The sequence below is a fragment of the Varanus komodoensis genome, unplaced genomic scaffold (assembly GCF_004798865.1).
Source record: "Varanus komodoensis strain SLA01 unplaced genomic scaffold, ASM479886v1 scaffold42, whole genome shotgun sequence".
NCBI lineage: Eukaryota > Metazoa > Chordata > Lepidosauria > Squamata > Varanidae > Varanus > Varanus komodoensis.
In genome coordinates this window covers 1,266,690-1,290,313 of record NW_025335972.1, presented here as the reverse complement: position 1 = coordinate 1,290,313, position 23,624 = coordinate 1,266,690, and the positions used below count along the sequence as shown (strand labels likewise).

The window sequence follows — 23,624 nt, the reverse complement described above, 5'->3', positions numbered from 1 at the left end:
TCAAACCGGTCAGTCCTAGAGGAGATCAACCCTGACTGCTCTTTAGAAGGCCAGATAGTGAAGATGAAACTCAAATACTTTGGCCACCTAATCAGAAGGAAGGACTCCCTGGAGAAGAGCCTAATGCTGGGAACAATAGATGGCAGAAGAAGGGGACGGCAGAGAATGAGGTGGCTAGATGGAGTCCTTGAAGCAGTTGTGTGAGCTTAAGTGGACTCCGGGGGATGGTGGAGGACAGGAAGGCCTGGAGGAATGTTGTCCATGGGGTCGCGATGGGTCGGACATGACTTCATGACTAACAACAACAACAATAGATGGGCCAAGTTATATTGAGCCCTAGATTGCAAAGAATTAGGCCCCAAAATTTGGCCTTGGCCCTGTTCATGAAGAGATCCCATACACACAAATAATAGGCAGAATAGGGTAATCTTTATCTAACAGCGGTTTAGTAACGCGAGGGAACCAATGAGTCTGCTGGAAAAAACTGAACTCAAGCGAACCCGACCAGCAGCTGTTCCACTCCTACTGTTCTGCCTCTGAAGAGGCGGAACTACCATTAAATCCCGCCCACTCCTAATCCTCCTCCCCCTCTTCCTGTTTTCTGTCCTCTGGCGCAGGCGCGATGCAGCCCTTTAAACGTGCGCAAGGAGTTCCAGCAACCACATTCCCTTGCTGCTTGAATCCTTCCGCCTTGGCTCTGGGGACTTTTTCTTCGGCTTTCTTTTGCCTTTGGAGCTTCCGGCCTCTACCAGAGCCCTTGCGTGAAGCTCCTAAATGAGATTCCTGCCTCGGAAAGGTGTTTCTAAGGGAGTGCGATGACGCTTGGAGTAGGCACCTTTTACACCTGAGGAGGCTGGCGGAGGGAGACGCTTTGTTGTTGATGGAGCAGCCTCAGTGGATGGTATTGAGAAAGTCCAAGATGGCGGTGTCTGCCAGGCCGAGGGGACCCGGCAGGCCCTGAGTCCAGGGAGGGTGGATGATAGGAGTCACACTGGGCCGCGTGAGGCGTCGGGGAGACCTCTGAGAGGAGGCGGGAGCGAGGCCAGTGGGAACCGGGACGAAGGAGAGCAGTTACGGCTGAGTGGCCTAGTCACCCCCGCCCGTCAGGCCTGCAGATCAAGTGAGGGGGAGGGGCCGGCCATGGCCCCCTGAGGGGCCCCCCAGAGAGGAAGGAGCGGGTGGGGGGTATGGAGTCCAGGGAGGAGCAAGGGGAGCAGAGCGAAGGAGGAGACCAAGGGGCCTGGGCGGAAAATGGCCCCCCTGGGGACCAGGGAGACTGGGGGGGCCGTGGGGAAAAGGGAGATCGTGGGGTCCGGAGCTCGAGGGGGGAGAGAGGCCCTTCAGGTGAGAGAGGGGAACATGGGGATTGGGGGGAGCGTAGCTGCAAGACAGAGAAGGGAGAGCGAAGTGCCAAGGGTGAGCGGGCTCCCCGGAGTGACAAGAGTGAGCAGATCGAGGGAACTCCTCGGGGTGAACGAGCTCTTCGGTCTCCTAGAGTCTCAGACTTGACAGACCGGAGTTTGTGGGGGGCAGAGCAAGGAGAATGGGTGGACCGTGGACTGCCCTGGGCTGGGGAGCCTGACCCCTTGCTGCCCCCTGAGGATTTTTTGCCGCCTCCCGAGTGTCCAGTGTTTGAGCCTAGTTGGGCCGAATTCAGCGATCCACTAGGTTACATTGCCAAGATTCGGCCTATTGCAGAAAAGAGTGGTATCTGCAAGATCCGCCCGCCTGCTGTAAGTATGGGGTGAATGGGCAGGATGGCATGACGGCTGGGGATTTTCCCAATTTTGGGGGTGTCCTGTGCTTGTCAGTGCCCATGTGGAATTAGGTTAGTAGGTTCTCTCTGAGTGACACAGGTGATTGGAGGGGATGATACTCATTGGGATTGGTGTCCATACTCATGAGCCTGTAGAGTAGCTTGTGTGGTGATTATATTGGAGTAGTTTATGAAGCTGAATTGGTATGTCTTTGGATAGCAAAGAGTCCCTGTGAGGCTGTGTTTCTGGAGACTGAGAGTTCTGGGTGAAACAGGGTTTGCCATGTCTTTGGGAGGGATATGGAATGGAAATAAATATTTGTGGATAGTCATGGGAATTGAAAGAGCCTGCTGGAAGATGTATGAGGTTGATGGGATTGAAAGATTTGGGCCCTCCATACATACTTCATTTGGCTACTGGGATACTTGTCTCTGTGTGATGGTGGAATGTATTAGTAATATTTATAGATGTTGCACACATTGTACTACTTGGATGTTGAGTAGTTTGCTGTTGTCCCAAAACATCACTTGCATCATCAATGACAGGATGTGGTGTATTTGAGTGTGATGAGCTTTGACTTGAGAAAGATTGATTTTCTGTCTACATATGACAGGCGCCGATACAGGAACTGTGTCAGTAGGCTTGAAAGAGGCATGAATGTATCTTTTAATTGTTGAAACCAACATTTCCAGGTTACATTCCCTGCATGGGAAGATGGGTTGACTATGTCAATAGTAATAGTATCTGTGTTTGGATGTAACTACTCTCATTTTGAAGAGCTGGTTTGTGGTTAGAAAAGTTGTAGGTTGGGTCATCCCATCTTTTTATTACTTCATGATATTGTCCCCTATGTCATGATGCCTCATGAATTCTAATTTTTGATACTTGGGCCTCAATTGTAAAGTAAAACTGCAGCAGCATCTGTAGTAAATATATAATTGCACAGATGAGTGTAAATATGTTCCATTTATTTCTGTGTTTAAGTTTACTGTATTTTCTTCCTGCTGGGGACCTGATCATAATAGTAAATGTAAAGCCAGAGACAAATGTCATTAAATTCTGTTTCTGGGCACACACAATAATATTGACATGTCCAGTATGGCTGCCAGTGGCAGAGCCTTTGTCTGTAAAGTAACAGAAGGAAAGTTGAAGACTAGAAAGTATTGGAGCAATTTGTTTTCTCTGATGAGAGTTTGCTCCTCATAAGGCATAACCTGGAGAGTTGATGCTTCTATAGGACCAGAGAGCAGGAGATGCTGAAGTAGGTATGTCTAGAGGGGAAGGTATTGCCAAACCCCATTTCTACTTCAGCTTTACAGAAGCTGTTGGAGCAGGTTTCAGCCTTCCATCCTACTTTCTAACCCACCTGATGTGATTTATCTCAGAGTTGCAGGCTGCCAATTCTTGTTTGTTGGTTCATCACAGTAAGTAGTTTTGTGAAAGTGAAGTGGTAGGCATTGTTAGGAATTGTTAAGCTGTATCTCCTTTGTTTGTTTATGTAAGAATATATACTTCAGTCAGTACAGCCCAGAGTGATAGTTTCTGCTCTTTAATTCATTTTGGAGGGTGGGAACTGGTCTTTCTGCTCATGTGATACTGGACAGGGGTTCTAAGAGTTGATTTGTTATGAGTGTTTGATTTTTGCCATCCCATTTGTAGGTTTTGAAAAGGTTAGGCAGTATTGCTGTTTGACCTTCTTTACCATTGTGATTTGTGAGCTGAGTTTGCTAATATGCATTTAGAAAAAATTACAGCATTGTAAATCTGTCATCTTTACTTCTCAGTCAGATGCTTTGATATGGAAATCAGCAGTGTGATAAAATATTTCACAATTAAGCCAGTAATAACTCCATCTTAATCTGCCTCAAATTCTTATGCAGTTTAATCATACAAACAGTAATCAATAAACTATTTCTTTTTGCTACTACACATATTAAAATATTTTTCTTTAATACTACAAGAAATGACATGTATTCATGTGGTTTGTACAGCAGAGAGGAGAGGATCCTGTTTGTAGCTCCTGCCTTGAGAAATTAAAATATGTAACCATCAATTGACCCACTTCGAATAAGCTTTTGTTATGAGGCCTTGAATCTCTTCCCCACTCACACACCCCCTTTCACAGTCCTTCCCTTGTCTTTCTGTCCCCAGCAGCTTATGACGATAAGCAGTTGCCCCACCCTTGAAGCTCTGCATCTGTGCTTTGGCATCAGGAGAGTAGTTCCTATATGTCCGATGCCTTAGGGAAGAATATTTGTGGACTGGTTAAAGAGGCACTGATGTCCTCTGTTTCTGTCAAGTTCCCTGTGTATAAATGGTCAAGGCAAAGACACACAGCACCTGCTTTATAGTGCCTAATGTGTTCATGCTTCACTAGGAGGCATCCATGCATAAAGCTAGGTCTCTTTCAAATGTCAGCTTTATCCCTGCTTGAGCTCTGTCTCTTGTATATTAAAGAAGACTATTCCATTGCTAAACTAAGGGTCTCTCATTTTAACCTACACTTATATTATTCACTCCAAGCTGGAAAATTGAATTGGGATCATGTGAGGCCCTGCTTTCTGAATTCTAGGTGTATAGTTATTTTTGCTCCACTGTGGGTGTTCTGGACAAAATATCTTGCTCTGTGGTGGTAGTTAACAGACTTGTACACATACAGATAATTGGGATCCTAACTGTATGACCTTTTCACCTATTCTTCAGGACTGGCAGCCTCCTTTTGCTGTGGAAGTGGATAACTTCCGGTTTACTCCACGGATACAGAGGCTTAATGAATTGGAGGTAAGTCTTGAAGGTATGGAGATATGGAAATATGATACAGCGTTGTCCACTTTTCTAGTAGGGCTGAAAGGCTGAATACATTTATTTCAATTTATACCTTACCTTTCCACAAAAGAAATGGTAAACAAGGCTTTACACCAAAGGTGGAGCATTTTTAATACCAGAAAAGATGAGTGGAACCCTTTCAATAAATAATACATATATTCAAACACTCATACACAGGATTTCAAAGTATACAATAATTTTTCATAATTTGTTTTCATGGTACTTTGTCAAGTTGTAATTGTCTACATTGCAAAAACAATAAGAAAAGGGTCAGGTTATTAAGAGCCTGATGCTGCTTTGGAGTCCAGCTTAATACTATATGTTATCAGGATATTCTTGTATATTATATATTTCAGCATTTCTGTTTTTATAGTTCATATTTATATGTATTCTCTCATAATATAGAAATGTACGCACACTCTCTTACGTGCTTTCATGTGATTTATTGTTAAGAACCTTGTTTTGAGTTCACTGTTCAAGTATCATTCTCTTTTTCTTGTACTTTCCAAGTGATTTGCTTTCATAAGATAGCTAGATAAGGTATTTGAAGACTGTGCTGTAATTTGGTGATCACAAGAGTGATCTTATCTTGGTGTGTCCAGTTTCTGTATTGTAGAATGGCCACGTCATTTCTTTAAAAATTCTGATTTTCAAACAAAAACATGTTATCAGAGCTCTGAGTCAGACAGGAGTTCAGAAGAAGACCTTTTCTTAAAAGAAATCTTCTCTGTTTTGTGGCTGGTACACCAAATCAAAAAACAGTTCCAAACCATTTCAGTGTGTGTGCATACTGTGTTTTTCATGGTCAAAACTGACTGAATCCCAGCATGCTACAACAAGCTGGAGAGCAACAGTTGGTGGCTGAAAGATAAGATTATTTGAAAAGTTTTGTTGAAAGTTACTGATGTGAAAGAAACTGATTTCAGTTTGTTATCTCCCCATCACCAGGCACAGACCAGGGTGAAGCTGAACTATTTAGATCAGATTGCAAAGTTCTGGGAAATCCAAGGCTCTGCTCTGAAAATCCCCAATGTAGAGAGGCGAATCCTTGATTTATACAGCCTGAGCAAAGTAAGTTGGAATTAGATTTTTCTTGAAGAGACAGATGGGAGCTAACATTTAAAGTAAGTTTGGGAAGGGGAGGTAGAACTGATGAGTTTTGTTACTGGTGTTGGTAAAGATCAGAAAAGCCTCTTATGGGTTACTGATTACACCTGAAACACACTGCTAGAAATGAAGGGAATTGTGGTTATTATTTGAAGATGGAGACAGGAAGATCCAGGTATTCTTTTGGGTTAGTATCTTGAGATATGTGTGTGTGAGATGATTGCATGATATTAGCTGAGCTGGAGAAAATTATTTCTCAATATTCTTGTCCAGATTGTGATGGAGGAAGGTGGATATGAAGCCATCTGCAAGGATCGTCGGTGGGCACGAGTGGCCCAACGCCTTTCCTACCCATCAGGAAAGAACATTGGCTCTCTCCTTCGTTCTCACTATGAGCGCATTATCTATCCTTATGAAATGTACCAGTCTGGTGCCAATCTGGTGGTGAGTATTGAGTCATTTAAGACTTTGTTTCACTTTCCATTTCCTTCTTGGTTATTCTAGATATGCACAGGAAAGCTCAGACCTCCTGAACACCTCCCCCCCTTGGGTTTTGTTTCCTGTACAAAGATGCCATGTTTTCTCTGTGTGGTGGTAGGAGGCATCCATAATGGGTTATGTCTCCACCAGCTAGAGCAAGGCAGGGAACATGTAACCAGGCTCTTTGTGATCCCTAGTCATCGGCTGGGGACAGAGGAGGTTTGCCTGGTCTTAATGCTTCTTCCTCCACCAGCAATGCAATACCCACCCGTTTGACAATGAGGAGAAGGACAAGGAGTATAAGCCACACAGCATCCCATTGCGCCAATCAGTGCAGCCTTCCAAGTTCAACAGTTATGGGCGTCGGGCCAAACGTCTGCAGCAGGAGGTGAGTATAACACATAACTCCATCCCTAATTACAATTTTTGATCTGGGTTGGGCAAGTCCATAACTCTCAGGGCTCTAGCACACACCCGCTCCTCAGCTTGGCAGAAAGCCTTATTTCCTTCCAGGCCTCCTAGAGTGTATCCTTCCCACACAAAATAGCTATGTCTTCCTGGGTCTTTGAAGGCTATAAGTATTTATCAGTTTCTTTTTTACTGCTCTGAGACAAAGCATCCAATTATTTTGAGGAGGAACAAGATCAGTGATTAAATCAAGTTGTAGGAGAGCCTCCAGCCTATAGAGCCTGTTTCTGTGCAATAGATGTTGACTCATCTTCTGTGTATTTAATCTTTATAGGCTAGCAACTTAGCTTGAAACCTCATAGGTCTGCTGTGAGCCACCAAAACTTAGTTGGGATGTAGATGAGTGGACTCACTCAGCAGTGGGGGGAGTGTTTTTTAAAGGGATCAAAAATCAAGTTGTTGGCTTTGGACCAGTTTGGTGGTGGGGGATACTGAATCTGATTACAGCATTTTTGAGAGTAGGCATGTACTTATTAATTAATTCACATATATAGACTACTTTATAGTAGGTGCCTTCAAAGAGGCATACAATAAAATAAAAGTACAATAAAAGATCAAGGAAACTAACAGTATGGTCTGGAAAAAACTAAAAAGGCACAATAATTTTGAGGTACAGATTATTCAAAACTGCAGGCCATCTTAAATAGAGAGGCCTAGCTCCAGTTCAAGAGAAGGGCTAGAAGAGTCACCCAGAGAGGAGCTTTCTAGAATCTGGGCACCATGATGAAGAGAATACTGGCTTGTGTAGCTGCCAATCATATTTCAGACAGTGATGAAATGCAGAAAAACTTCTTGCCAGATCTGATTATGTGAGCAGGACCAAGCTGGAGGAAGAGATTTTTTTCAAGTAGCTTGGACTCATACTATTGAGGGCATACCTGCAAGCCATATCCCCTCCTGGCTATCTACTCTGGAAAAGAGCTTTCAGTATCTTTTCTCAAGTAATGTTTAGAACACTACAGTATGTCAAAAGGTCAAATCTAGGTTGTTTACATATTAGATTTGGATCTCTTACAGATCTGTAGTGACTACAGAGTCGTAGGTGTGCCAAATTTAGCGTGCATTTGACCTTTTGGGCACTCAGTAGTGCTTTGGATGCCATTTTTATTCACGTTTTTAATACCTGACAGACTGTTGCCTACTGCAAGAGTGAGATTCCTGAGAGAGAAAACGCCATCTGGACCTTCCAAAGTTGTCTACCCCTGATTTAGGGTTTAATAAACATGGGATTAGTATGGAAATGAGTCTGGTGACTATGTGTGTGTGTGTAATTTTGTTTCCTAGATTTCATTTCCAGTAGTATATTGGAAGGTGAATCTGATTATAAAAGAGAGTGCAGTAAGCCAGAATCTTTTGTGGTTTTGCTCATCACTAGAAAAATAAGAGCACAAAATTAAATCCTTGGCATGAAAATTATATATTCATAATCATGCTTATGGACTAGAATCCCTACAAATGCTTTTATTAAAAGATTGGTTAGAATTCCATCTTCTTCCATTTTCACCAGATTGAGAAAGTGAGTGTGACAGCACTGATTACAAGTGCATGAATAGATTAATACATGTGTATTAAGTGACCTTGACTAAATTTAGAGCAGAGAGAATAAAAATTAAGATTTTAGGGTTCTTTTTAAAAAGATTTTCTTTGTTTCTGACTGGCTCTCCTCTTGTTTCTGTGCTACTTCTGTGAAATGGGAGCTAAGAGCCTGTTGTGATTTCTAAACCACCCTGCCACTACCTTTAAATGATTGAAGAATTCCCAAAAACAGTAAAACCCACTTCCTCCCTGGTGATTCCATTTGCTGGCTTACATGTTAATTTTTTTACACTTATGTTTAGATAAAGGAGTGGTAGACTAAGTAGTCACCTCCTTCATTCCATACTGATAGTCCCCCTGCTCCCCCTGGTTTCCCTTGCTGATGCCCTCATAAAAGTTCCTAGAGCCCTGTTGATCCCCAATCCCCACACATTTTGTCGCCCTCCTGCAGGAATCCGACTTGTGCCCTGAACCTGCCAATGCCACAGCTCTGTTACCCGAGCAAGCGCCTCGAGCATGGGTACTGTTCCTGTTCTGTCCACCTCTCCTGCCTCTCTCTTGCTCTGTTGACTTGCCCTGCTTCATGGTTAGAAGTCCATGGGCTACATGGAACAGGAGATTTGGCCTAAAAAGATAATTGTCCGAATATACACTGCTTCACTTGAGTTTGCAGTACATTCTGGGCATGTTCCCATTTTGGGATGTATCTTGCTCAGAATTCTGTTCCACTGCAAGATGAGTTTTCTTCCACAGGAGCTCAGTCACAGCTCTGCACTGTCCTAGCATTACTTCAGTCTTTTGCAACAATTCTTTCTTCTCTCCACCCTGGACTGTATTCTGCTATTGCTTTTCCTGTGCTGCTACTTTCTGAAAGTTTCTGGGTCACAGTTTAAGACAGCTAGCCTCACACCGCTATTCCTTTCTAACTATGCTTTTCTTGCAGCCGGAGCCAACAGAGGAAGATATTGAAAAGAATCCAGAGCTGAAGAAACTGCAGATTTATGGTGCTGGTCCCAAAATGCTGGGTCTGGGCCTTGTGGCCAAGGACAAGAACATGCGCAAGAAAGGTGGGAACGGTGGACTAGCCCTACAATTGGGAGCCAGAGGAGAACTCAGCCTCCTCTGTTCTAAGTTTATTTCTCCCTAATATAGACAAGGAAATGCCGGAGTGCCCTCCAACAGTGATAGTGAAAGAAGAGACCCCTGTTCCAGAGACTAAGCTGGAGCCCACCTCACCCCGAGGCTATGCAAATATGAAAGAGGAACTGAGGCACAGCCCAGAACCTTGCACCAAGATGACAATGCGCCTGCGTCGCAACCACAACACTCAGTTTGTAAGTAGAATTGCCACTCTGCCTCTGCTAGAAGTTTTATGTTGTTGCGGGGAAAGTATTCAGATTTTTACTTCCTTTTACTTGCTCCAAGTTGCAAGATCCCTTCCTTCCCTGTCCTTGGTAGTACCAGATTGGTCAACAGAGACTGGTTGCTGGGAGTTACAACCTGAGGCTCATGGCATCCATAACCCTCCTAAGGGCTTGAATAGACAGATGAAGAAAATGATGGCTGTACTGTTCATAGCTGCCCTGTAGTATCTTCTTCACTCACTGCTGGCTGCTGTCAGTTGAGCATCACAGGCTAGAATGAACAGAATGACAGTGTTTAGAATGTGCTTTTTGTTTTCTTCCAGATTGAGTCTTATGTATGTCGGATATGTGCACGGGGAGACGAGGATGACAAGCTGCTGTTATGTGATGGCTGCGATGACAACTACCACATTTTTTGTCTCTTACCACCTTTGCCTGAGATTCCAAAAGGAGTCTGGAGGTGTCCCAAATGCGTCATGGCGGTAAGAGGTCCTGGCCTGCTCCTGACCCCAAGCCCAATAACATGCTTTCCTGACTTGACATTTTATGTTTGGCCTATAGTTATATGTGATGGCTCCTGGTTTAGATTGAGTTCTTGACATGTAAATGGTTCAGGGGCATAAGGCAGGTCTGATTTATGATTTGGGATGGATGGCAAAGAGTAACCTCTTCTTCATGACTTCTTTCACCTATTTCCCTGTCTTTGATCTTCCACAGGAATGCAAGCGCCCCCCAGAAGCTTTCGGCTTTGAGCAGGCCACTCGGGAGTACACACTACAGAGCTTTGGGGAGATGGCAGATTCTTTCAAGGCTGACTATTTCAACATGCCTGTACATGTGAGTCCAAGCACCCACAGTGCCAGCTCATGGACTACTGGTATCCAAACTACTTAAGAGAAGGCAGTATAGTCTGGGGGATGCCAAAAGCAAGGGATGCTGTGTCCTTTTTTTGGCAGATGCTATCGTGCAAGATTCCAGAAAGTGAAGAGTGAAAGGTTTAAATTCCTAATTTGCTTGCTTGCTTGCTTTCCCAGATGGTGCCAACAGAGCTGGTGGAAAAGGAGTTCTGGCGCTTGGTAAACAGTATTGAAGAGGATGTGACAGTGGAGTACGGGGCTGACATCCATTCCAAGGAATTTGGAAGTGGCTTCCCCATCAACGATGGCAAGAGGCAGCTCTCTCCAGAGGAAGAGGTGTGTGCCCTGTTGAAGGGCAGTTGCTCTCCTCCTCTTGCTCCTCACAACTTGCAGCTGAATCTTTATCGCTAGCTCCATCCTCTTTTTCAGCCCCTTGCTTGTAATTGCAGGAGTATGCTGTCAGTGGCTGGAACCTCAACGTGATGCCAGTACTGAAGCAGTCAGTGCTATGCCACATCAATGCTGATATTTCAGGCATGAAGGTACCATGGCTCTATGTGGGCATGGTGTTTTCTGCCTTCTGCTGGCACATCGAGGATCATTGGAGTTACTCAATAAACTACCTCCACTGGTGAGCATGGGAAGGGAAATGGGACAGGCCTGCTGTCTAGGTTCTCAAATGTTTTCACACTTAAGGCCCACCAGGTGGAAATAAGGCAGTCATTATTACAAGTAGTACACCCAGGAGTGTAAGAAAATCTTAAAAATATTTAAGAAATCTAAGCAGAAAGAGAACTGAAAGGAAAAGCAGGTGGACAGAGGTATGGTTTTTCATGGCACTTTGTATAAATTTTAAGAGGGGTATCAAAAGAATGGCTAATATGAAGAAGCCTACATTGTTTTAATGTTAAAGCAGTGTTCAGAAAAAGTCTTGCTTGCTTCTGTGATGACTTTCTATCCTTTGCTCAATTCATTCACACTCTCCTTCAAAGCTTTCAACTTTTTGTAAGCTGTTTTGGGAGAAAAAATGGTCAAAAAGTTAGATGAAGATCTCAGTTGCAATTCTGTGCATGTTTCAAGAAAAACCCTACAACTCTTAACATTTCTCAAGCTTAATCCTGCTGGCTGGACCATACTGGGAGTTGTGAGACTTTTTTTCTCCTAAATGTGCATTGGATTACACCCTGAGTAATCATATTTGTGTCTGAATGACCACATCTGTATATTTCTTGGGGTTAATTAAGGCTATGAGTGGCTTTTAGTCAAGCTTACATAAGCTTTTAGTGGCTTTATGTATTATCACCAGAACAGAAGGCAGTATGCCTCTGAATATCAGGTGCTGGGAAGCACGAGTGGATGGGTGCCATTGTGGTTACATCCTGTTTTGGAGCTTTCTAGAGGTGATTGTGGGAACAAAATGTTGAGCTAGATCTGCTTGGCGGGCCAAAGGCCTAACTGCTCTTACATTCATAGACCTGCCTTCTGTGCTTTGGTGATGTGTACCATACTGGGGTGATGGAAGGAAGGATGCAGAGGCTGGATCAATGGGTGCCTGGACTACTCTCTGCAGAATTCTAGGGATAGTTGAAGGTAGCATTTCCTGACTAGCTTTTCTTTTTGCTAGGGGTGAGCCGAAGACCTGGTATGGGGTCCCATCTTTTGCAGCTGAACATCTGGAAGAAGTCATGAAGAAACTAACCCCAGAATTGTTTGAAAGCCAGCCAGATCTGTTGCACCAGTTGGTGACGCTCATGAACCCCAACACACTTATGGCTCACGGGGTCCCAGTGAGTCCTGTGTGTGTGTGTTGTGTTTGTGCTTGTGCTCATGTTCATGTTCATGTTCTTTCTTGCTGCGCTTCAGCCATAATCACTGTTCTCCTCACCTTTTACTTCTGTAGGTTGTCCGGACCAATCAGTGTGCTGGAGAGTTTGTTATTACCTTCCCTAGAGCCTATCACAGTGGTTTCAACCAGGGTTATAATTTTGCTGAAGCAGTCAACTTCTGCACTGCTGATTGGGTGAGTTTGGTGTCAGCCAAGGTCTCTACATGTGTTACCCTATTTGTTGTAGAGAAGAGAACAGTGAACTGTCAAAGAAGAACTAGAGAGTGGTAAATCTGGTTCTGAGGTGTGGTACACCTGATACTCTTGGGAGTCAAAAATCTTCAGTTCTATTTGAAAGTAAGCTTTTTCTCTACTTTTCTCTTTCTGTACTTCCTGTTCAGTTGCCAGCTGGTCGCCAGTGCATTGAGCACTACCGCCGCCTTCGCCGCTACTGTGTCTTTTCTCATGAAGAGCTTATCTGCAAGATGGCTGCTTGCCCTGAGAAGCTGGACCTGAATTTAGCAGCTGCTGTGCATAAGGAGATGTTTATCTTAGTACAAGAAGAGCGCAAATTGCGCAAGGCTCTCCTTGACAAGGTGAGTTTATGGTGTCTGTGGGCCCCATGGAATGGGAGGGCTAGTTGTGGATGGCCAGTCATTTCATGCATGTTCCTCCTCCACATCCCAGGGTATCACAGAGGCAGAACGGGAGGCCTTTGAGCTGCTTCCAGATGATGAGCGCCAGTGTGACAAATGCAAGACAACCTGCTTCCTGTCTGCACTGGCATGCTATGATTGTCCAGATTGTCTTGTCTGCCTCTACCACATCAATGACCTCTGCAAGTGCCCCAGCAGTAGGCAGTACCTCAGGTGGGTAGAAAGAAGCAGACTGAGTCTTCTCTCTAGGGACTGAAAACTTGCCTCCCACTTCATATAGCCCCCTTCTTTGTGTCCTCAGACCTGCATCTGTTTGCCACATGTTGGGAGTATTGTAGTAGTCTGAATATGCTTCCAACATGACTTTTTAATTTGACCAAACTGTTAAAGATTATCTTAGTGTCATTTTGAAGTGTTTAAGTTAGTGCTTGTCATACTTTGGATGGATGTCCCTGGGCATGCAGAATGGGGGACAAGCATGTGCAGTGGGAGAGCAACATTCGAGGAAGAGAGAAGTTCATCCTTCCTCCCATTAACCTTCCCACTTCCCTTCTTCTGATGCTCATTAGTACCCCAGTCATAGATACTGGCACACAACCAAAGGCTGTAGGTGTATGACTGTGTAGAAACTCTACACATAGATGCGGGGCAGATTGGTGCTGGTTGGGAGGGGCCCACATTGAAAAAGAAAGCAAAACTTCTGAGTTTGAAGTCGGTCAATGCCAAGTGTTTCACTCCCGAGCATTATTGGGCTGATGTTTCTTATTGGTGAAAATGGCACCTCTGTCAGACATAACATTGACATGAATGCAAATCTGCCCAGCAGCCATACTGGTTACAGTCGCAGCTGTTCTAAGGATAGTTGTGTCCTCCAGTGATTGCTATATCTGCAGTTTGGCATCACAGCTCAAATGCTTGGGTTGGTGTACATCCTGGGAGGTGAGGGCACTAGGGGAATATGCTGAAGGCTTTGCAGGATAGTGGCATCTCTTTGCCTGGCTCTCATCTCAGCCTGGTGTGTGGGAGTTGGAGTGATGGTCAGAGAAATCATTAAAGGATAGCACTGCTGCAGGTGTGGCTTCGGCTTAATGAGAGAATCAGGGAGATCTTCTGTTTTTTTTAAAAAAAGTTATAGGTGGCTTTTGTACTCAAAATGTGTTCTTTTTTAAAAAATCATGCGAGATTGAGAGGGACTATAACTCCTGTACTGGATTAGATTAAAGGGTGGACAGGCGAGCTTGTGTAGGCTCTGCTCTGATGGGGCTTGGACTGATCCCTTCTTTGCTGCTTCTCCCTTATTCAGGTATCGCTACACCTTGGATGAGCTCCCAGCCATGTTGCACAAATTGAAGGTCAGAGCAGAGTGCTTTGACACGTGGGCCAACAAGGTTCGAATCGCTTTGGAAGTGGAAGATGGACGCAAGAGAAGTAAGTGGCCATATGCCCGGGTTTGTTTAATTCTGAAGCACCAGAGTGTTCAAAGTAATGAGATCTGTCTTTCCCTCCTGGTGGGGAAATTCCTGTGTGTCCTCGCAGCTCAGGTTTTTGCCACCAGATTTGCTCAAGCCCCAGTGACTAGCAAGTGCACATCCTTTGATACTGTTTGGATTTTCCTATGTAAAGAAATATAAGAGGAAAAGGAGTAGATGGAATAAGTTGGTGGTGTAGGGCAGCAGTCAGAAAGGTCCAGATTATGAAGCACTTGAGCCCTTGCCTCAGTTGTGAGGGGCAGATGAATAGTATGTGTGATGGGAGGACTTTTGACTGAGCCTTGAGTCCATGTAGGTTGCTCAGTGTATCACTCGCCCTGATAGAAGGTATGCAAGGAGTGAAGCTGACTGCAGCTGAGCATTTCTAGGCAGATGGCTTGAATGGTGCTTGGCTTATCCCTTATGCTCCCTGATGCTGGAAGCAGTGGAATGGGCAAGGCTGGTGCATCATGCCATCACCCACCCTTCCAAGGGTGTGGCCCTATCCCACTGCTAGCACCTGGCTGGCAGGTGGTTGCAAAGTTGTTGTCTGTTCCATTGGTAAGACCAGAGAGTCAGAGAGCTCAGAATTGGGGGAGTGAGAGGGAGTAACTGGGGATCTGGTACTTGTCATCCCTTTCCTGGAAAGGCCAGAGTCCTGGGATCTTTGGAAGCCTTTCATGGGTGTTCTCCCGGGGGAGCAAGTGCTTTGAAGTATAATGGGGGTGTCTGCATTTGCAGCCTTGGAGGAATTGCGTGCCCTGGAGTCAGAAGCACGTGAGAGGAAGTTCCCTGAGAATGAGCTGCTTCATCGGCTCAAAAGTTGTTTGAGTGAAGCTGAGAAGTGTGTCTCGGAGGCTCTGGGACTAATAAGCAACCAAGAAACTGGGTGAGTGGAGACTGCACATACGTGTTCATTATGTAGAACAGCATGACCAAGTTAGGGTGTCCTAGCCTTTCATCTAGCTTAATCCATCTAGTCAGCTCTTTCAAAGGGCCTCCATCCACCCTTTGCTTTCTAAGCAATCATCTTTTTCAGGGAAGCTTTTCCCTGCTTTAAGTAAATGGCTTTGATCAGGAGGCTGCATATAATCCTTTGCCTGCACCTGGTATTTCCTGCGCAGTAGATGTTCTCAGAACGACTTCCAGGCAGCTGCTAAGTTGATCCCACCATTTCTCCTGCTTGCTTTTTAGGGAGCCGTCAGTCCACATGACACTGGAAGAATTGCGTGCCTTCTTAGAGCAAATGAGCAACTTGCCCTGCGTCATGCACCAGATAAAGGAGGTCCAGGTGGGTAGGTGGTGTGCTGTGTCCTTTGGCCATTGCTCAGGGTGCTGGAAAAGACTGAATTGGTGTCATATTTAAATTAGGAGGATGGGCTGTAGGAGGGATCTGGCTCTGACTTGACACATATCGCCTTCTAGGGAGTGTTGGAGAAGGTGGAGGCCTTCCAAACAGAGGTACAGGAAGCCCTGCAGGATCTCCCAAGCAATTCCCCGGAGCTGCACAAGTTGCTGGCCCAGGGTACACGGCTTGGGGTGGAGGTGCCAGAGATGGAACTGCTGGAGAGGCAGGTGCAACAGGCAGTCTGGCTGGAGGAGGTCAAGCAGACTTTGCGTTCACCCCAGGACAAGGTCACTCTTTCTGTCATGAGGGCACTCATCACCTCTGGCTGTGGTGTAGCCCGTAGCCCTGCTGTGGACAAGGCGATGGCTGAGTTGCAGGAGTTACTCACCATTGCTCAGCGTTGGGAGGAAAAGGCCCAAATGTGCCTGGAAGCCAGGTGAGCTTTGGGGCAAAGGTAGCTGGGTGTTCACAGCCCTTTGTGGGGGGCGGGGTCATTTTAACAGAGCTGATGAGCACGTTGGGGAGAGTGCTGGAATGTACTTGTGAAAGTCCTCTGCCATCACTCACAGGCAGAAGCACCCACCTGCTACACTGGAGGCCATCATTAAAGAGGCAGAGAACATCCCAGTGCATCTGCCCAACATCCTGTCACTCAAGGAGGCGCTCGCCAAGGCACAGGCTTGGATTGCCGATGTGGAGGAGATCCAGGTGTGCTGAAACCCTGAGGACATGGGTAATTTAGCATGGGCTTTTGGTGAGGCTCCAGAATACTCCAGTATGTGTCTGTGCTGCCTCCTCTTCACAGAATGGGGACCATTATCCCTGCCTGGATGACCTGGAGGGGCTTGTGGCTGTGGGTAGGGATTTGCCTGTGCGTCTGGAGGAGCTGCGTCATTTAGAGGTACAAGTGGCAACAGCACATTCCTGGCGGGAAAAGGCCTCCAAGACCTTCCTCAAAAAGAACTCCTGTTATACATTGCTTGAGGTTCGTGGTGCTTTGTGTGTTTATGAGAGGAATGGCGGTGGGGTGTAGCAGTTAAAGAGTGTGGGACTGGGAGTCAGTCATGGAGCCACACACCCCAACCTACCTCATAGGCTTATTGTTGTGGGGATAAGATTGAGAGCAGGAGGAAGGGTATTACGTAAGCCACCTTGAGTTCTTTGTAAGAAAAAAGGCGGACTATAAGTCTAATAATATATTGCAACCTAGGGCAGCCTTCCCTAGACTGGTGCCCTCCAGGCTGACTGGAGGATGTCAGAAGTTGTATTCGAACACATATGAGGAGTGCCAGGTTGTGGAAGACTGGGCTAGGGCTTTACCTCTGAGCCTAATGCTTAATCCCTTCCTCTCTCTCTCTTCCAGGTGCTATGCCCATGTGCCGATGCTGACTCAGACAGTGTCAAACGCACCAAGTGGCAACGGGAGAAGGAGCCTGGCCTTTACAAATCTGACACAGAGAGCCTGGGCCTCTCAGCACAAGACCTCAGGGATCCTGGCTCCGTTGTGAGTGGCCAGTTAGGAAGGGATGTGTGTGATGGGGTGGGGGGGGTGCAGGGCCTATTTTTTCAGTGTTGGGGGCTAGTTGCAGATCAGTGTTGTTTAGCAGGACTGTTTCTCTTGGACTGAAATACTTCTTTGGTTAATTTTTAGCAATGCTTGTATTGCTGAGGGCCATATTCAGTTACAAAGTTTGAGGAAAGCCTGGAGATAAGAGGATTGTGGTACAACTCAATATGAAGACTGATATTGAGGATCTGTGCATTTATACAGAAGAATTTAGAAGAATAGATCACATATCTGGATTTCTGCTAATAACTGGCTTCTGTTCTTTGTAGATGGGTAGAGTGGTTTGGACTCTTGGTGGGTAGAAATGGATTTATTTTAATTGTTAGCTGTGCTAATCACAATTGCTTACCTTGTGCCAGCAGATCCTGGCCTTCAAAGAAGGTGAGCAGAAGGAGAAAGCAGGGATCCTGCGCCTACGCCAGTCAAATGCTCAGAAACCTGTGCCGTCAACACACAGTCCTCCTGGGGGCCAGTACTGTGTGTGTTCCCAGCCTCCGAGCCCTGCCATGCTGCAGTGTGAACTGTGTCAGGACTGGTTCCATGCTACATGTGTGGTTTGGCCCCGCCTGGGCAACCCTCGACCCTCTCCAGCATGGTGGGAGTGGGAAGCAAAGTTCCTCTGTCCACTGTGCCAGCGCTCTCGCCGGCCCCGCCTGGAGACTATACTAGCCCTGCTGGTGGCCCTACAGAAGCTTCCTGTGCGGCTCCCAGAGGGTGAAGCCCTGCAGTGCTTGACAGAGCGAGCCATTACGTGGCAGGACCGTGCTCGCCAGCTCCTCGCCTCCTCAGACATAGTTGCTGCCTTGGAGCACTTGGCAGTGCTGCGGCAGCGGCTCGCTGGGGACTCCGCTAAGGAGGCAGGTGCCCTCAAGGAGAGTAGCTGTAATGAACAGACCAAGGTGAGTGCAGGAGCAGATGGGCATTTTGTGTCAGGGTGTGGAGAGTCCCCATGGAAGGGGAGTGCGTCACCATCTGCATGATTTTGGCGCTCTGTGTATTTGCTTTTTTAATGGCAGCATCCTGTGCTGGGAATAAAATGTACATACTTGATTAATTTGTCATGCTTGCTCCCTTTGGGACTTAGGATCTGTGGTTTCTGCTGCTGTTAATGAAAGGCAAAGGGGGGGTGAGGATACAGAACAATATTTAACTTGCCTTTGACACAAATGCTAAAATGCAGGAGAGCGGAGGCATATAAGACGACAAATCCACAGCCGTTGTTTTCATCGTAGATGTGGTTTTGAATATTATGTCTTCATAAAAGCCAAAGAACTGGTGTTTTGGTACACACATGTGTGCGCACTCCCTCCCCCCTTACCGCTCATCTTCCTGCTTGGCCCTTAGTGCATTTTCCTATTAGGATCTACTCTGCAACATACTTTTGAATTCCCTCTTCCCCTCTGCCAGCAGTGAACAATCCTGCCCTCTGGGCATGTATAAAACATTACCCTAATTCCTCACGTCAGAGTCCATCACCCATTTGTTCCACAAGCCACCACCTATATTGTCCCATTTTTCTTTAATGCTTATGACTTAGAAATTACTTTCTTCACACGTCTTCCCTCCTTTTGCTCAGGTTTCCTTGGAGAATGGAGACTCTGCTACTCCAGAGAAGAACAGCTCCTGTGCCTCAGGTATTGCTCTAGCTAAGTCCTTCCACTGTTCACACCAAGCAGTCTGCCATTGGTAAGAGACTGAAAAGTGCTCGGGGACAACAAAGGATGACTGGATCTTTCTTTAGTCCACATCCCAGCCCCATAGATGCCTGTGGTATGCGCCGGATCCAGCAGTTCTATAGAAATATTAGTTCCTGATCTGTGGTTGAGGTGAGGGATTGGGTTTCTGGCTGTTGCTTCCCCTCAGTCATCTTTGTGCCCCTCTCACAGACCTGGAGATGCTCTGCTCTTACCTGCCGCGGCTGCAGGGCCCCGTCCTGGAGTTGACAGATGCCATCCGTCTGCCCTTGGAAGAGCTGCTAATGGAGGGAGACCTTTTGGAGGTGACACTAGATGAGAGCCAGAGCATTTGGCGCTTGCTTCAGGCTGCTTCTGCCCCCCAGCTGGACAAATTCCGTCAGCTGCTGGATGTGAGTGGCAACTTTTTTTAAATGGGGGGGCCTGTCCTGACCATCACTAGACACCCTGAACTGGTTTGTCCTCCCTCCCTCCCTCCCTGTCTCTGTGTATATGTGTGTTGGGGGGGGGGAGAGAAAGACCTTTATCATCTTTGTGATCTGTGAATGCATCATCTTCCCCTCCATAACAAATGTTGGAGAAAGGTTTTCAGCTATGACATTTTCTCATTTTTATCAGTAGCTTTATTTGGAGCTCAGTGCTGATTAGAACCAGCTCAGCTCTTGAAGGACTCTCTCAAAACTGACAGAACTGAGCATCTAGGTAGAGTTTTAACATTTTATTTGTTAAATTTGTGTCTTGCCTTACTGCAAAATGGTGTTCAAGACAACTAATAGAATAAAAGTAAGTTTTTCATTCTTGATAAGTCTTCTGGTAGTCTTACATCAAAGAACAAATCTACAAATCAAAAAATTGAAAGCAGATTAATAGGATAAGTTTGTGTGCTTTGATGCCCCATGAATGTGACTCAAGAGTTGCATTATCTGTGTGAAAGGGTCTTGGTGAGGGAAGAGTGAGGCATATTTTATAGGTGAAGCTAGGGATGTTGATTCATAAGCTAGTAGCAGAACAAAAGCACTTGACTCATAAATGTATGAATTGCAAGAGGATTCTTTTGGATGTAGCCTTGAATCCTGATGTTTTTGCATCAACTGTGATTACTACAATCTCTGGAACGTTACACACGAACAGAACTGCAGCATCCCAGCTCTATGCTGACAGTTCCTCTAATGGTATTCTGCCTGCATCAGGAAGGGAAAAAAACCCTTAGGTAACAGTTGCAATGTATAGTGTGCACATGCAGTATTTGGGATTTTCATAATTCCTGGGTTTTTTTTTTTTAAATAAAGCCTTGAGGTGGCCAGTAATTGAAGAAAATGGAAAGGTGAACTATGAGAATAGGACTAAAACAAGAATTATTCAGGCCAGAGAAACTTCAGTGAAAGTCAGCTATATTTTTATCTTCAATAAAAGCTTAATATGCAGGATTTGCATCTGTTACAGCAACAAAAGTATTGTTTTTACTGTAATTAAGCCAAATTATTACTTTGTGTATGTAAAGGCATAAACAGGTAAGTGTTGGAAGAACAGAATTTTTCAGTCCCTAATTTCTTGTTGCTTCCTAGCTGGAGCAAGCAGAGCGGCGTGGCACCCGTGGGCGAGGCCGGGACTCAGAGCGACGGCGGAAGCGCAAGTCAGAGCGTGGTGACTACCCACCTTTGCCCAAGGAGGAATTAGAGCCAAAGAAGATCCGGGGGACAGACCCAGCACTGCCCCAGGGTGGGGCTCCCCCTGCCACAGGCACAGATTGCAGCCACAATGGAGTTGGGGTACGTGAGTCTCCGTCCAGGGCCCAGAATGCCGGCGGGGTGGGGGGGTTGTGAGGCATTTGGATGACTAAGAAATCCAGTAAATAGTGAATGGTGTGTAATAGCAATTGTCTGCTTCTCCCCTGGCAGTTGTGACAGCTAGAAGATGCCTGGATTTCCCTTTCCTGGACTGTACTGCACTGCAAGGGACTCTGGCAGCCCCATGTCACCCTGTTGGCTTGACTAGCACTCTGCATGGGGAGTGGGGGGGCACCCAGCCCCTATAGGTGTGGGCTGCAATTTACCCCACCACCACCAGGACTCAGCACTGGCCCTGCACCAGACTATTTTCAGATGATGTAATATTTCATTTTCTTTTTCCTCCTTTTGTATTGTTGATACCTCAGAAGGGGGAGGCATTGCAGGGTCACCAGTATGCAGGGCCCACCTGTTCCCTTTGGCAGAAGCAGCAAGCACCACCCTTCTGCTGTAAGGACTAGAACCTTGCAGAGACCTCTTATGGGTGGTAGCAGAGTGTGCTGGGATTATGCTCAGCTCCTCACTTCAAGGCAGTAAAAGGAGTCAGGCGTCCTCCTGAGGGCAGTGCCCTGCTCCTTGTACCAGCATTCCCTGGATACAACAGGGACAGCGCCTCCTGTTGGACAGAGGGGCAGCTCTCCCCAAACACCCCTACCCTCCTCTGGTACCTGTTGGGTTTTATAGGAATTGGGGTAACCACTTTGTTCTTTAGGGTGGTGGAAAGGGCAAGAAATCTTCTAGTTCCACTCCAACCTTTACTCCACCCCCACCATCCCACTCCCAAGTCTCATAGGCCCCCTGCTGCCTCAGGCTCTGACACTAAAGTCTTTTGTCTTTCTCTTTTTAGTGTTTTTTCTTTTACTTTCTCCAGCAGAGGAGGGTGGGCTGTTGGGGGTAGGGAGGGGTGTGTTATTTTATTGTATTATGATTTTTTTATTATTATTAAACTTTGGAGGTTAATGAACTTACTTGGATTTGGGGGCGAGGGCAATCTGACCAGCCAGGCTGCTGTTAACAGTTGTCATGTAAACTTAGGTATGCACATATCCATTGCCAGCTACTTCACCTGTAACTTCCTACTATGTAGGAAGATTGATGTGGAGTAATGAGAAGTGCTGATTAGCTGCTTTCTCTTCTTGAAATCCTGAGTTCTGCTATCTTGTTTTACAGTGAAAGTTAGTAGTGTGAGATTATTCTTTCAGGTCTCTAATGTTACTGTAGAGAGTCCTAATTGTTTTTTCCTTCCAGTAGTGAAGTGCACATCATTACAGTAAGAGAAGAGCAAAAACTCCAGCAGAACATACATATGTTGCCAGTACAACAAGCAGTGAAGGAATCCTGAGTAGCAGATTGTTAAGGCTATCAAAACAAATGCTATAAGTACTTCAAAAGCAGAAAAGGATCCAGACATGTAGTGAAAGACAGGGAGAAAGAACCTAATGGATTGTGTCAGTCTTCATTCTGGAAAGAGTTGGAGGATTTCTTGGCTGACAAGCATGAAAAGCAGTGCTGAGCAGAGGTGACAAGGCTAAAGATGTAGAACTGATTAAGAAGCTAAAAATTAACATCAGCTGGGCTGCATAACATTCACCAAAATTTCTTTGATATGAAATAATTGATGTCTTAGGCAAAACAAGTAACCAGTCAGTAAAATTGACCTCTCTTATTTGGAGAGAAATGAAAGATGGTCAATATAATGTCCACTTTTCTGTTTTTAAGGAAATTGCAAAGCTCTTTCTCTATTCAATCAAAAATAGTTGAATCTAGCTAGGAAAGAACTTGTAAGGAAGAATCAGCATGGCTCTGTTAAGGGAAAGGCTTCCCTCAGTCTTAGAATTCTGCATCTCACATATGGAACTAGAGATGAGCCAAAGTCACTGACTTTTTGAATGCTTTTTTATAGTGTTTCTCACTAAAATTTTTTAGGAAACTTACTGGTTGGATAAGAAGATAACAGATGGGAAAACTTAATAACTAGGTGCAAAATAGGAAGAAGCAGGAATAAGAATAGTATTAGGGTAGTCACAATAGAATGAATCAAGCAGTAGCTGTTCTTCAGTGTTAGTAACATTTCAGAATTGAACTACAGGCTAGAGTGAATGGTATGCAGCCAGGCTCTGCAGGTGACACCAGTTGGCTCAATCTCAAGCAGCCTGGGAGGTTTCAAGAGTGTCACCCACAGTAGGTGCATACTGCTTCATGCTGTATATATTAAACATGTGTGCTTATGGAATTCACACACATGAGTCCTAGTTCAGAGCACTTGCTGTACATGCGACAGGCCCCAAGTTTGATCTGTGGCATCTCTAGCTTAGGAAATAATCTTGCCCCAGCCCCTGAACTATTTCTAGATGGCATCATGGTGGACTGGCATCAGCCATCTTGACCTAGCTGGGCCAGTGGTCTAACTCAGTAAAAGACAGCTTCCTGGGTCCTGATGAATTGTGACCGCACAAAGCTTTTCTAGAGGGCAGTACTGCTGGCTCTCAGTGGAACTTAAATGTGCCAAATCAGACTACTGAAAGTGATAGGCATCTGGTGTTCAAGAATATGCTGTGTCAAACATTATTGGATTAGAGGGAGTTTGGTCTGATCCCAGCATGGAATTCTTTGGTTTGTTCTCTGTATGTATCTTCTGCCAGTGACTGGAGGGCAGCACCTCAGATGGGCCCCATAGAAACTGGGCTTCTCTCACTCCTTGGTCAGTTACCAGAAAGGAAGATGTGGGCGGGTAGGGAGAGCAAGCAAGCAATAATGGGGTAAGATAATTGTGTTCCCCTCCCTTGTGCCCCAAGGAGTTCGCATCTGTGAAGGCACAGGAGCACATCCTCCCTCTTGTGAACAGAAGCACACTCATTTCAGGCAAACTGATACTGGAGCAGC

The 23,624-nt window shown here is 45.6% G+C and overlaps 1 protein-coding gene across 5 annotated transcripts; it reads left to right on the top strand.

Annotated features, from left to right (window-relative positions):
- The first annotated feature begins 684 nt into the window (after positions 1–684).
- On the top strand, positions 685–23,597 carry KDM5C (lysine demethylase 5C). 5 transcript variants are annotated; one of them, XR_006415996.1, is made up of 29 exons: positions 685–1,733; positions 4,461–4,538; positions 5,532–5,654; positions 5,964–6,134; positions 6,424–6,558; positions 8,626–8,694; positions 9,118–9,241; positions 9,327–9,508; positions 9,862–10,020; positions 10,256–10,375; positions 10,573–10,731; positions 10,845–11,026; positions 12,020–12,182; positions 12,296–12,415; positions 12,622–12,816; positions 12,908–13,089; positions 14,180–14,304; positions 15,087–15,234; positions 15,540–15,636; positions 15,771–16,129; positions 16,263–16,401; positions 16,499–16,678; positions 17,057–17,197; positions 17,620–18,159; positions 18,837–18,894; positions 19,147–19,346; positions 20,520–20,723; positions 20,853–21,061; positions 21,990–23,597. XR_006415996.1 is itself a non-coding variant. In XM_044443392.1 (28 exons), the coding sequence occupies exons 1-28, from the start codon at positions 1,188–1,190 to the stop codon at positions 20,856–20,858; spliced, it is 4,902 nt and encodes a 1,633-aa protein (XP_044299327.1). In that variant the 5' UTR covers positions 685–1,187; the 3' UTR covers positions 20,859–21,581. The 5 variants fall into 5 exon arrangements, 4 of the variants coding, with proteins under 4 accessions (XP_044299327.1, XP_044299326.1, XP_044299328.1 ...); XM_044443392.1 differs by lacking the exon at positions 21,990–23,597 and having other exon boundaries at positions 17,623–18,159; positions 20,853–21,581; XM_044443391.1 differs by lacking the exon at positions 21,990–23,597 and having other exon boundaries at positions 20,853–21,581.
- Positions 23,598–23,624: the final 27 nt, after the last annotated feature.

Bases quoted from the DNA above. Each gene is read 5' to 3' on its own strand.
- KDM5C (XM_044443391.1), top strand. From the start codon at position 1,188: ATGGAGTCCAGGGAGGAGCAAGGGGAGCAGAGCGAAGGAGGAGACCAA. The intron at 12,416-12,621 runs GTGAGTTTGGTG...CTTCCTGTTCAG, and splicing joins ACTTCTGCACTGCTGATTGG to TTGCCAGCTGGTCGCCAGTG. The intron at 18,895-19,146 runs GTATTGCTCTAG...CCCCTCTCACAG, and splicing joins GAACAGCTCCTGTGCCTCAG to ACCTGGAGATGCTCTGCTCT.